Raw genomic sequence first — 12,518 nt, forward strand, 5'->3', positions numbered from 1 at the left:
GTGGATGGGTCTGTCAGAAGACGCAATGGATGAGATATTGAGGGTTGCAAAGTCACTCGGAAAGTCAAATGGAAGCTCGGTTTGGAATGCTGAGCGAGCATCCGGGGCGCAACGTCAAGTGGGGAACGGGCAGTCGCTGCCGGGAGAGGCACAGGGCAGGCGGCGTGCGGCGCCTTTCGGGGCAACACCCAAACCCGCATCTGGACCGCCCACAAGGGCACCTTTCTCTTGGGCTCTCCTCCGCATTTACCCCCAACTGCACCTGTCGTGATTGCAGTAAAGCTCGGTTTATCCGGTTGCCACGCCGCTGGATGCGATGTCAAAGAACAGCTGATGTTAATTTGCAAGAGAAGCCCAGCGATTTCATACTGATACGTGATGGCGGTGCTACCTCGTAATCCGTTGTGCGCTGTCGTGCTTCCGGCCATCTCTGCTGCAGAATCTGCGGATGTTGGAGGCAGTTGCTACTAGAAGACTCCTGCTGACGGCGATGGAGTTGAGATAAACTGAGCAATACGGGTTCAGCTGCTCATTAGCTGAGTTGAGTCTGTTGTCGACATGGAGAAGAAAGAGGGTGTGACATGAGGGTCAGATGCAGAAGGTGCTCTCTGCTGGTTGAGACATCGTTCGAGGGGCGTCTAGAGAAATCGATAGCACCAGCATGACATTCGCCCATATTAGCCATATTAGGAGAACAAGAGTGATAGGGTAAGCTGAACGTGCGTCGATTGCGCTTCCTATCCATACTATCGAAGTAACATTCAGCGCCATTAGAAGGTCAAGAAACTAGCCATTACTAACGAAGCACGGGAACACATCCACCGCAATACTTCCTTCCACCATAGAATCGAACAGTCAGACCACACAGACCGGCTAGTCAGATAGCAGCCTGCACAGGTGTCTTCCATATTCCATCTCCGAACGTGATGCCACCAGACAATATTCAGAAAAATTGGAGAGTAAAACCCAACATAAGAAAAAACGAAGTAGCCTCCACCAACAGTCATCCATCCAAGTCCATATGCCGGTTCCCGTGGTTTTCGTTGCTGACGATATCCGAATGATACTGCGCCGATGCCGGTGTGATGGCGATCAGGTAGATAGTAGTCGACGCGCCATAGGTAGTAATCGATTCTTCGCGCCGGCAACAGATACTTCAGTTGTCGAGAGGATTCTCCCGCCTGTACTGCTCAATCTCCTCGCGCTCCTTGCTCTTGATCTCCTGGAAGCGCTTCTTCCAGTTCTCCCTCCACGACTTCTTTTCTGCACGACTCAGCCTCGCTGGGTCGACCTCGGGCATCTCCTCGGTGTTGGTGTTCTCCCGCTTCGCCTTCTTCTCCGGCTCGGAACCTTCCGCAGAACCTGCCTTCGACGGTGAATCCTTGATGATCCTCACAAGGGGGTCAAAAGCCTTGCCAGGGGAGGCCGGGTGTCGCTTCTTTGGAGACTTCTTCGGCGAGCCTGTAGCGACTGATGGAGACGCGTTATCGCGCCTCGGAGACAGACGAACCGGCAGCACCATCTCAGCAAGGTCGTCCATGGCGCCGTCGTACTGAGAAGGTCTTGCCACAGGCCCGTGGCCGTTAGGGTTGGCAGAGGAGTTTGCAGTTCCGTCACTGTGTTGACCGTAGACCTTCTTGCCCTGATAGTGCCGAGTGAAAGGGCCGTTGTTCCTGCCGGAACCCTGTGGCTGGATCTGGTTACCCGAGTAAGCTCTAGGAAAGGGCAAGCATGGGAAGCTCTTGCTCGCCTTGTTGGTGTTGTTCGTCTGCTGGCTGCTCGAGATGGCTACCTGCTCGAGATGCACGGAAGCGTTAGACTGTTGGCGGCTCAGTAGAGGCTTGAAGGTTGTGGCAGAGAGGGTCGGCTGGAGAGCATCGACCATGCCAGGGAAGAGCCCGTTGATGGAAACGCCGCCAGGCGTTGGAGTGCGGGAGATGCCCATCGAGTGGATGTTTAGCCCCAAAGTAGCAGTGGAGACAGGGGCTATTGGCGCTGGGTGCCGGAGGTCTGCGAATGGATGGATTGGAAAATGAGCAGCCCCCACCTGATAAGACGGCGCATGATTGACGTTGGGAAAGCTTGCCTGCCGGGACTGAACGCCCGTGCTGACTGGTTCGGTCGGCGACAGAGCATTGGCTGACTTGACCTTCTGCAGTCCGGCAACGTATCCGCTGAGCAGTTCAGTGTCTGAACTGTCTGCAATCGGCAGGCCAGCCAGTCCCGCACTGTACCCATCCAAGAACGAGCTAGATTTGCTCGTAAAGTCCAGAAGGCCGTTCGGTCCTTGAGCGTAGCCGAATTGTCCACTTTCGCCCCTGGGCGTGGAAATAGAGCCAGCGACGGAAACAGTACTCCACGGAACGGTTTCAGCTGACATACCAAAGTGGTGGAGTTCGGGTCTGGCGAGCTGTGCAGGTCGCTCGTGTTCAGCTTCCGTCCCCTTGCAGTAGGACGGCGACCTAGTGTCAGCCGGGGAGACTGGCGGAGCAGTGGAGTGAAATTTTTTCTGGCTCTTGGAGCTGACCTGATTGTCCCAAGGAGTAGGCCCATATCCTTTCTGAGGCGTCACCGGATGTCCATTCGGCGCAGAGGCCTCCGCGGTCCGGCATGTGCTGGTGCTAACTCGACGCTGGCCATCGGGTTTCTGACCCTCATTAGACTTGATCGCAGAATGATCATATGGGTTGTCAGGGAAGAAGTCCGTTGTCGAGACACTGGAGATGCTAGGCTCGTGGATGGAGCGGGTCTCCGTTGGCTTTGGTGCAGTAACCTCATTGTGATGGGAAAAGAGCCACGGGTGCTTCTCCAGTAGCGCCTTGTTCGCAGGTGGCGAGGCGACTGGAGAAGGACTTGGAGGTACGAAGATGCCAGGCGATTGGACATCCGGGCTCAAAGAGTTGCGAGGCTCATACGTGGGACTGGTGGGGTTGAGTGAGGACCGCAAGCTACGGCCCGGTTTCGCTGAGTCGGTGGGAGCTTTGATCTCGAGTGCGTGTGGTCGAGCTTTCGGAGACCGGGAAATCGTGCCACTGCCCTGGAGAGGCTGCAAAGAAACGCCACCCGTATGGTTAAACTTGCCACCGGCTGACACTAGTGGAAAAGAGGCAGTGGCGTTCTGGAGTTGAAGGCGGGATGCAATTTGCGGTTGAGTTGCTGGCCCATCCGAAAAGCTGGACACGCCAAACGTTGCGGCCATGGGAGACACGACCCCATCTGCAGTGAGCGGGAACGCGCTAACCGGCAAGCTGGCTTGAGGAGGCATGGCATGTCCGCGTGGCGGCAAGGGAGCGAAAAGCGGTTGTTCTGCAGAGGGCTGACCGCTGGCACTCGGATCAATGATACCTACCGCCGCTCTGGCCTGAGTCTCCTTCAGAGCCTTGATATTCTTACGAATTGTATCCAGGCGGGTGACGTAGCTCCTCTTCTCCTTGACAATGGCCTCTCGAGCAGTGCTGTCCAAGTGATCTTGCTGAAGGACTTCTTGCTTTAGTAGCTCCTTGTGGTCGTTGTTGTGCTTCTCGTATTCCGCTTCAAGATGGCGGATTTGTGATGCGATGTCCATGCTCTCAAGCGCTGGGGTCTGGAGGTTCTTGATGTTCATCTGCGGATATGTCGCCCCGAGTGGCTGCGGTGGTGCTGCCGCCATCGGCTGTTGCGGGTACATAAATGGAGGGATCGCCTGGTTGTAGAACGGCATGGGCTGCAACTGCGGCGGCATCTGGATGGTATTCGGGGGCTCCATGTACAGCTGAGGGATCCCGTTCCAGTTCACCAAGGGCATCCACTGGCCGTGGAGGTATTGGTACTGGTTGTCGCCCGCCAGTGTGCCATGCGGAATGTTGTTGACAGCGGCTTGCGCTGTGCGCGGAGGCGACGCGGTTCTGGACGCGTTCGAGCCAGCTAGCAAGTTCTGTGAGTAGCGCGGACTTCCAAGTGCCGGCACGTCGTTCGGAACGACGCGGCCACCAGCCGTGACGCGAAGAGTGGGCGGAGAACCGTGTTCTTTGAGGAGCTTCTCTGCCCTTCCACGCTTGTACGATGGCGTCGGAGAAGGTCGCTTGTAGGGCAAACTGACGCTGCGAGCGTCGTTCACAGCCTGGCTAAGAGCACGATTTGGCGCCAGCGAAGGCGGGCCTGCATTCTCTTTGCGCGAGCCGATGGTGTTGTTAGATGCAGAAGGGCGAAGAACGTGCTCTACCAAATCGTAAGGAGAAATTAGCAATCCATTGGTGTCCTTGAAGATAGGATCGGCGGAGGCGGCGGCACGATAGAGAAAATCGGATGCGCCGTTGCGCAACTTTGACGGATCCATCTTGGCCGAGTCCGCCATCGCGCTGGACACGAATCTCAATGCAAGCGGGATGGCGAGTAGATCAGCGGAAGAGGAGGAGGAACGGCGAGAATGAACGGTGGAAGTCATGAGCGGAAAGCGAGCATGTATGCAGACGGAAGCAAAGCGATGGGTTGATATAAATGGTGGCCGGTTCATCACGGGTTCAGGTGTAGTGAAGTGAAGTAGACGAAGGACCCACCCTTGATCGCATCCTCGTCACCGAACTTCTCGAGGGAGACGGCAGATTCCGAGACTGAATCTCTCAGCGCGAGGAGCTCCTCGACCTTGTACGCCGTGGCAGTGGTCGTCGCGGTTGCAGTTGCCATTGTAGCAGCGAGTGCGGCTTGTCAGGATGACGTAGAGCAGGCTTCGTGGGAGCGGTGCGCAAGTGATGGTGAGCGATGTGGATTTCTGTCACGACACACAAAGCAGTTAGCGTCAATTGAGTTGGAAGTAGTCGAGGTATGCCTTGAGGGGTCCGGATGGAGGGAGGAGCTTACTTTGTCAACGCAACCAGTACTCTTACACGCAGCGATGGCAGAGTATCCAAAAACGGCCTGGTAATGGGCGAGAGCTAGACAGCAAGACAAGAGCGAGCGTTGACCGCGGCAAAAGCGAAGCAATGAGTGTTTGGGAGTGGAATGGTTGATAGCAGAGACGGAGGAGAGGACTGAGGAGGTTTTGAAGAGGATCGAGTGCCCAGGTGGTGCCTCACTCTTGCTGTACGAACCCCGACCGATCGTGGGGAAGTTGCTGCTGTAGGGCGGTGGCCCCTTACCGTCATAAGTCCGGATAAGATACCTCTTGCCATCCAGGGGAGTAAACATGGTCCAGACTCCAGAGGCCGTGCTATTGTTGAAAGGAGCAGAAAGATCATCACAACGTAGAGAAGGAACAACAGAGCCAAACTTTCGGCTGACAGCTTATTGCGCATGAACAAAGCTACCACGCAAGTCCACCTTTTGGACCTTGCCGGAGCTTTGCGTTGTGAGCCGTACGAAGCAACAGCGCAGCTGCCTCCACTGGCCTCAGCAGCCAGGCTATGGATGTCAAAGAAACAGGCATTTATCATGCGATTCGAGAGCAAAGATGGATCCTAGCGCCACGCTATGCAAGCCGCTGGCGGGAATGTATTTAGAAAAGCATAAACGCCATATACTTCACGTCCCACTTCATCTCCTTGCCCTCGTAGCCCTCGCAGTCGGCGGCGGCGGTTCAAACGCATCATCATCATCCGAGATCTCATCGTCGCTCTGCGCATTCATTAGTATTAGCAGCCAGCTGCTCTTGGAATCAGATGAGACGTACCGGTTCCTGGACCTTTCTGCTACTTCCGTTGACCTGACTTCCCTGTGTCGCCGGCTGAGAGAAGCTGAGAGTAGACTGCTTCTTAGCTGCAGCTCTTGCAGGCGTCTTTCTGACAGGAGATGCCGCGCGCTTCGGTGCGACTTTAGCGGCAGGTTTCTTGGTTGTCGTGCGAGTGGGCTTGACGAACAGATCGTCCTCCTCTTCCTCTTCGTCGTCATCATCAATCATAACTACATCCTCATCTTCATCCTCGTCATCTTCCACCACCTTCTTCTTCGCCCGAGCGCCGCCCCGAGCTGGCGTCTTCTTTGGCGCCGCAGCAGCTTTGCGAGTCGTTGCTGCCGCCTTGCCCCGGCCGCGAGCAGCTGGAGGCTTTGGAGGTATTGAGCCAAGTTCTTCCTCCTCATCCTCCTGCCCAGCCTCACCCTCACTGTGTATCAGCGCGCCTGGTTGATCTGCCCATTCGCCGTCCAGATCACTGTCCCAGTTATCCGGTTTCGGCTTCAGCTTGGCTTTCCTGTTCTTCCTGATTTGACCGGATGCGAACATCTGTTCGAGCTTTGAGCGATACTGATCCATCACCTGGACGATGTCTTCCTCATCGACTTCATCGGTCTGGAGAAGATGCTTCATCTGGTTTGACAAGCTTTCGTTGACGAACATCTCCATCGCATGCTTATCGTCCTTGTCGACGAACTGGCTGACAGCATCGCCAAATGAGTTCTGTGGTAGGATTGTGAGCGATTGTGCGGTGAGAAACTCCCGGACGAGCTTCTCGACTTTAACGCTATCGATGGCAAGTTGAGCCATAATGGAGTCCTCAGGCATCTCCGGGTCGTTTTTGCTAGTTCGAGTGGCGCTTGCCTTCTTGCGGTAAAACTGAACGACGTCGTTCACGTTCGCAACCCTGCCCACGAAGCGGTTTGAGAATCGCTGTGGGTTCTCGCAGTCGAACCGGCCGCCCTCCGGTGCCGTGTACTCAACTCGGAGGCGTATCAACGGCTTCGGCGGTTCTTGCTCCTCCTCTTCGTCTTGACGCTCCGCTCCGTCCTGGATTTCAAGCCAGTCCTTCTCCGCCTCCTTGATTAGATCGTCGACGATGTCAATCAAATGTCGCGTAATCTGAACGCGGTTGTTGTCGCTTCGCCAGACGTTCTTCAGTGCCCGCTCTTCGGCTAGCACAATCTCCTTCATTACGAAAGGCCGCACAGTCTTCAGCCGAATTGGTTCAGACTTGAACTCCTTACCAGTGATACTCAAGATGGCCACATGTTTCGGAACCGCTTCGCCGGGCATAAGCGAAGTTGCAACTGAAGAGCCGGGCTGCATAACGTGGAAGTTCATCTCGGGGTTATAGCGCGGGTTGATGAGGCATTCGTGTTCGTGTCCCCAGACGACAAGGTCTAAGAACTCAGGAAGGAAGTTCTCCGGTAAGTATCCAGTAGCCGTATGCGCATGACTGTCAGAAAGTTAGTGCACAGTAAGACTTGTAGGTTCGGTAGACATACTGATTCTGATGGACGCTCATCAAGTTGAACCAGTCGTTCTTCTGTGTACTCGGTTGGAAGAACTTAACCTTGCCATCTCTGAATGTCCGGAAAAGCCTCTCGTCTCGGACATTGCTCATGCCGTACAGTGCAAGCTTAGTTTGGCCCTTTTGGAGAAGGACGGGCTTGATGACGATGTTGTCGGATTCAGGGGTGCGGCCATAGTAGTTGACAAGACCGGAAATCTGCAGTAGGTCTAGCGCGGCTAGATGGCCTTCCTGACGACAGTCAATCCGGTGCTGCGCTTGAATAATATTGGGAATAGGCATACTCCTGATGGGTCGTCATGGTTGCCATGAATGGAAAACACTGGTATCGCGACATTGAGGTTGGGGTCCTCGTAGTTGACATTGTTGAATGCCCTATCCCGTCATCAGTATTCTTCATCGATTGTAGCCTTTCTTGCGCACCATCTCACCCTTGAATGTTCTCGCTTGCGTCGCTTAGCAGCTCCAGCTCGCATGGCTTGTCGCCGAAGCAGTTCATCCGCAAGCTGCGCATAACCTGGTACATTGACTTCCGACTCGGCTTGTTCTCGTGGAAGAGATCGCCAGCTAGTAGCACCATGTCTACATCCCGCTCTTTTGCCAGACACATCACCTCGTGGAAGCTCTGCCAGCTGTCGTCGCCGCGGATAGGATCGCGCTCGTTGTAGCCGACATGGCTGTCCGTCGCGACGAGTATGCGGATCGTGTCGGCTTCTACGGTTACTCTCGTTAGCTGCAATGAATCCCTGGCGTTGTGATGAAGAGTTTACCTGTAAAGGCGGGCATTGTGGTGGGTGATGGAGGGTGAGCTTAGCGGGTTGGCGGAAGATTTACAAGAACGACTATGCGCGAGAGGAAAGAAATAAACACTGCTCCCCTACGCCAGCCCAAGAAACACAGTAAGTCACTGGAAACTACATCTGTGAAGAAACGCGACCACACGCGCCGCAGATGCTCCCGTCTTCCCCGCGGTGATGCCTGGCGGCACGGATCGTTTCAGCCTTGCCGTAGGGCGCGCTTAGTCACATGTAATTTATTCCATCAGCGAGACTTCCGCTCCGCAACCTCACCTCCGCCAGGGAGCATATCGGACAACTCAGCGATGATACCAACAAGAGCGCTATATGCGCGGTCAATTTGGAAGGGTATGTCTGCCACGTACCATGTCCTTCAACCTAGTGATCCCTACGGCTTCAGTTGCACAGCATTTACTAACATGCGCTCCACCCAGGCCCAAATATCGTCCCGTAAGCCCAATCGCCCTTTTATACCAACTCGTAGCCTCCTTACACAGTGCGTTCCTACACAGTCTACCAATCGTACGACCAAAGCCCGGCGAAAGAGTGCAGCCCATCAGGACGCAAGCCCGCTCCGCAACCATACTGCCGAACTTCGTTGGTCTGAAGTTTCAGGTCCACAACGGCAAGGTTTATCACGACATCACGGTGACGGAAGATATGGTGGGGCACAAGTTGGGGGAGTTCTCGCCGTAAGTGACCATGGGAGCGACGGATGCTTACCTTCCTGCGGAAGGACGGGGATGCAGCGGACGAAGCGAATAGCGTGGTGGAGTGGCTGACCTTGGTTTGTAGCACACGGAAAAAGTTCGCGTACAAACAGACGAAGAACAAGTAGGAGCGGAGTCGATGTTTTAATTAAATTCACACCGGTGCATTGGTGGCGTTATATTGTGGGACATGTCTGTATTGTACAACAAACAGCTTTCGAGCTTCGAATTCGAGCACCCCACTCGTACCGCAGCGCGCCTTCCTGGATCGTGGCGTAAAGAAATTCCAGTGCTTATGCGTCATGCACCACTTCACCAACGCCTCAAATGCATGACATGCCATGACGCCTTTCGACCCACATCAACCCTGCCAATACCAATCCCGAACCCAAATCCCAAGGGGAAAGCTCCCATAGCAAACCTTACCGATAGAATTCCCCCCTCTTGACATTAACACCATACTCTCCAACCGCCATCCCCAGATCTTCCATCGTAAGCACCGTCCTCCCTTGACTGCCCCCCTGCCCCCCACCTCCGTATCCCGGCCTCTGCACACCAAGATTCATTCCCTTGCCCGCCGGCCCGCCTTCCTTTCCACCCTGTGCGCCCGCGGCGCCCGCAGCGCCAGGCCCACCAGCCGGACCCGCGCCTAGCCCACCCATCGGGTTGTTACTCGTGGTGTTGGAAGACCGGATGCGCGAGTACTGATACGCGTCTGCCGCGATGTCGGCGATGAATTTCTGCGTCGCGAGAGCAAGGAGGCGGGCGAGCTGAGGAGAGGTCTGGGGCGGCGGGGGGAGGCCGGCGAGTGTGAGATAGTAGTTTGTCACTGCGTCTGGTATCTATGAGTAGTCTCAGCCCTGTCTGTCCTGCTTGAGTGGCGACAACAGCTACATAGGAGGACGTGGGAGAGCCAAGCAAAGACATACAATCGGCGCATAGTCGTCCATCCTCCCCAGAAACTCCCGCAGCGTCGCGTCCTTCTTCGCCGGTATCCGCGCCTCCAGCGCCTGCGGTATTGTGGGGTCGACGCCGTTCATGCTGTGAGCCTCCGCGTCGTTTGCGCCGTCGACGTTCATGGGGTCCGCAGCTTGTGACGGGCCGGCTATGTTCGTGTCGGTTTCGATCGCGACGTCGAGGTCGTCTTCCCTCACTTCGGGTGCGGCTCCGTCCGCTGCAGGCGGTGCTGCGCTGCCGCTGGGATCTGCCATGCTGGCTGATTGGATGTTGCACGTCAACGTGACCCGTAAGGCTGAGGAGGTCTATCACGGGTTGGGCGGTTTTCGTGGAGGAACTCGTGTGACGTTGCAGAGCGAGGGCTTGGCGGGCTTAGTAATATATAATACTTGCAATAAAATAATCTGCTCTGGTGAGACAAGAACAGGAAGGGCTGTGTTCATGATATCTTTCAGCACGCATGGAGTGACTGCAACTCGCACGCATACTGAAGTAACGCTTGAGAAAACAAGTGTTGGTTATTGACAGCTTCCTCAAGCCTAGAAGGATAAATTACCATCAACCGCTGAGCGAGCTGGTGCTCTGAACAGATGAGCTACCCTCATCTAAAGTGTCAACTATCCATACCCAGAGTCTATACCGTCAGGAATGACTAGTTCACAAAAACAAAGCTCGGCAACCACTGCGCTGCTCCAATTCTGCCAGCAAAAACTCGTACCAGTTCTTCAAACCTCTATGCACCTCACGTCCCCCTCCCTCCCATCCCCATCTCTCTCGCCTTGGCCAGCGCCTCTTGCCTCGCCGCCTGACTCGGCGCTCTTGTCCTCAGCTCTCCAGTAACCCCCTGCAGATAGTGCGGCACCTCGTGTCCGCTTTTGAGGAAGCACAACTTGAGGTTCCGCGCCTTGTCCTTCAGCTGGATCTGGTTGCGGTCCTTGAGCACCTCACTGATGGTCCCACCCGCACCGTACAGGCCCAGGATCTGGCTCCAGTGCGGGCCGCCGACGCGCTCGAGACCGTCCAAGAGCGCGGACTCTTCTTCGGACGTCCAGAGGCGGCGGGCTGTGGGGATGGTGGGTTTATGTTTTTGGGAGGGGGTTTTTGAGGGTTGTGCTTGGCGAGCGGGCGAGTGCTGGTGTTGCGTTGATGAACTCTGGGAATGGGATGGAGCTTCCTTGTCGGTCAAATCGCCGGTCTGCGGTTGTGCGTACGCCGAATACTGATGCGGCGGGGGGGCGGCCATTTGAAGGTATTGCGGCGCGCTCTGGCTGCTGCTCGGGTCCGGGCTTGCGCTACTTTCAAATGCTGCAGGGACTACATGCGTAGCGGGAGCAACAAGGGATCCTGGAGTCTGCTCCGTCCGTAGTGTGGCACCGGATAGCTGTTGTGCATAATAATAGGGACCCCCATAGGGCGCAGACGGCGCAACCTCTTCCGGGGCAGGGTAATTGTTCGAAAAAGTGGGGCTTTGCCGCCCGGTATTACTTTCGTCCTGATCCTCAGTCAGTGCATGCTGTCGTGCTGGAACTTGCCCCATGAATAATGGAATGTTCTGGAAAAAGCCTAAAGGGCAAGTGGTGGTAAGACGGAATCAGTTAGAGAATCTAGAACCGTCAGGCCTGAAAGTGTGTTTCAGAAGCCCATCTCGTGCTGAAGGAAACACATGTTTGGGTAACGAGATAGCAGAAGATGAAGAATGCCCTCTACAAGTTGACCTCCTCCGCAAGAGATAGAATTCGGCAATGAAACGTCAAAGGAAGCCTGTAGCTCCGATTGACTTGGCGAGCATGAAGAGATGAAGAGGCACTTCGTCCTGTAGTATACACTGCCCGGTAGGTCGTCTCTTACTTACCGTCTGCGCAGATGGAGTGCTGCTCTCAACATACCGTCCCGCACAGTTGATGATCTCCTTCAAGAAATCCTTCCACTCGTACTTCTTGAGTAGCCGTGTAACTGCCCCCGGAGTATCTGGTTCCGAGAGGAGATAGCTTCGCCTGGTTTGCACCCGCTTTAGGAAGTCCTGCTCGCTCGGAGAAATTTGCTGATTGGATGCCGGCCGTCTCATCAGGAGGCACAGCTCCAAGTTGCCTGGGAAAAACTCATCAATCACATCCTGTCGGTTGGAGCTGCCGCTCAGCATTGATGATATATACGCTTGGGTCTTTAGCTCCAGGAACAGCGCTCCCTGCCATTTGTAGAGTCGACTGCCTAGAGGAACAAAAGTCTCTAGGAACAGTCTGTTCAAAAGTACGAAGTCAGGGCCGCGGCTGTCAAAGATACTGACTAGAAACGTTACTATGTTGGCTCTGCGAAGAATATCATAAGATGCCGGTTGCTCCGGAGGTAGTGCGTTTGGGTTTATCATCATATCATCTCGAGTGAAAGCCTTCTTTGTATGTTCAAAGAGTGACTTTAGAGTGCCATGTTCGTTATTCCTTGGGTTCGTCATGCAGGCTATCATCTCTGCGGGGCTGCTAGTCGCCATTGCGAAAAGGATTTGACTGGCCTGTTTGCTGCATTAGACACGAGTCAGGATAATCACGACGGCATCGCTTTGAGGGGGGATTGGGACATGGAAGACTGCGACCGAAGAAACAGTGGTTGAGTATCTTGCTAAATGAACAGGGGAGAACGGCTATACAACGCACTGCAGAGAGACTAAGAGGCGGTGTTGGTTGCTGGGTCGGGGGCTTACAAGGTTGTCAAGGATAGGGAGGCTCTGAATTTTCCAGTCAAGACTTGCGTCTAGCTCAACGTCTTGCCCAACTGCGCCGTGGGATAGGGACAAGGCGCTTGCCTCGGACAACGCAGGATTGATGTCTTGGCCTACAAATGCCTCACTTGCGGTCTCATACCCACTTGGGAGGTACTGCATG

At 55.0% G+C, this 12,518-nt stretch overlaps 6 protein-coding genes across 6 annotated transcripts; 1 reads left to right on the forward strand and 5 right to left on the reverse strand.

The window, feature by feature from the left end:
- Positions 1-1,156: 1,156 nt before the first annotated feature.
- W97_00520 (uncharacterized protein) lies at positions 1,157-4,662 on the reverse strand (the record flags this gene model as incomplete). The annotated part of the gene is made up of 2 exons (XM_007778434.1): positions 1,157-4,337; positions 4,496-4,662. The coding sequence occupies 2 exons, from the start codon at positions 4,660-4,662 to the stop codon at positions 1,157-1,159; spliced, it is 3,348 nt and encodes a 1,115-aa protein (XP_007776624.1).
- Positions 4,663-5,508: 846 nt separating this feature from the next.
- Positions 5,509-7,964, reverse strand: W97_00521 (uncharacterized protein; the record flags this gene model as incomplete). Its single annotated transcript, XM_007778435.1, has 6 exons — positions 5,509-5,589; positions 5,645-7,103; positions 7,153-7,409; positions 7,463-7,553; positions 7,610-7,892; positions 7,949-7,964. The coding sequence occupies 6 exons, from the start codon at positions 7,962-7,964 to the stop codon at positions 5,509-5,511; spliced, it is 2,187 nt and encodes a 728-aa protein (XP_007776625.1).
- A 58-nt stretch (positions 7,965-8,022) lies between these two features.
- W97_00522 (uncharacterized protein) lies at positions 8,023-8,813 on the forward strand (the record flags this gene model as incomplete). The annotated part of the gene is made up of 4 exons (XM_007778436.1): positions 8,023-8,077; positions 8,224-8,323; positions 8,410-8,667; positions 8,771-8,813. The coding sequence occupies 4 exons, from the start codon at positions 8,023-8,025 to the stop codon at positions 8,811-8,813; spliced, it is 456 nt and encodes a 151-aa protein (XP_007776626.1).
- Positions 8,814-9,107: 294 nt separating this feature from the next.
- W97_00523 (uncharacterized protein) lies at positions 9,108-9,896 on the reverse strand (the record flags this gene model as incomplete). Its single annotated transcript, XM_007778437.1, has 2 exons — positions 9,108-9,527; positions 9,615-9,896. 2 exons carry the CDS (start codon positions 9,894-9,896, stop codon positions 9,108-9,110), a joined length of 702 nt encoding a protein of 233 aa, XP_007776627.1.
- Positions 9,897-10,384: 488 nt separating this feature from the next.
- On the reverse strand, positions 10,385-10,885 carry W97_00524 (uncharacterized protein; the record flags this gene model as incomplete). Its single annotated transcript, XM_007778438.1, has 1 exon — positions 10,385-10,885. The coding sequence occupies one exon, from the start codon at positions 10,883-10,885 to the stop codon at positions 10,385-10,387; it is 501 nt and encodes a 166-aa protein (XP_007776628.1).
- Positions 10,886-11,392: 507 nt separating this feature from the next.
- Positions 11,393-12,127, reverse strand: W97_00525 (uncharacterized protein; the record flags this gene model as incomplete). Its single annotated transcript, XM_007778439.1, has 1 exon — positions 11,393-12,127. One exon carries the CDS (start codon positions 12,125-12,127, stop codon positions 11,393-11,395), a length of 735 nt encoding a protein of 244 aa, XP_007776629.1.
- Positions 12,128-12,518: the final 391 nt, after the last annotated feature.

This window comes from Coniosporium apollinis, assembly GCF_000281105.1.
Source record: "Coniosporium apollinis CBS 100218 chromosome Unknown supercont1.2, whole genome shotgun sequence".
Classification (NCBI taxonomy): Eukaryota; Fungi; Ascomycota; class Dothideomycetes; genus Coniosporium; species Coniosporium apollinis.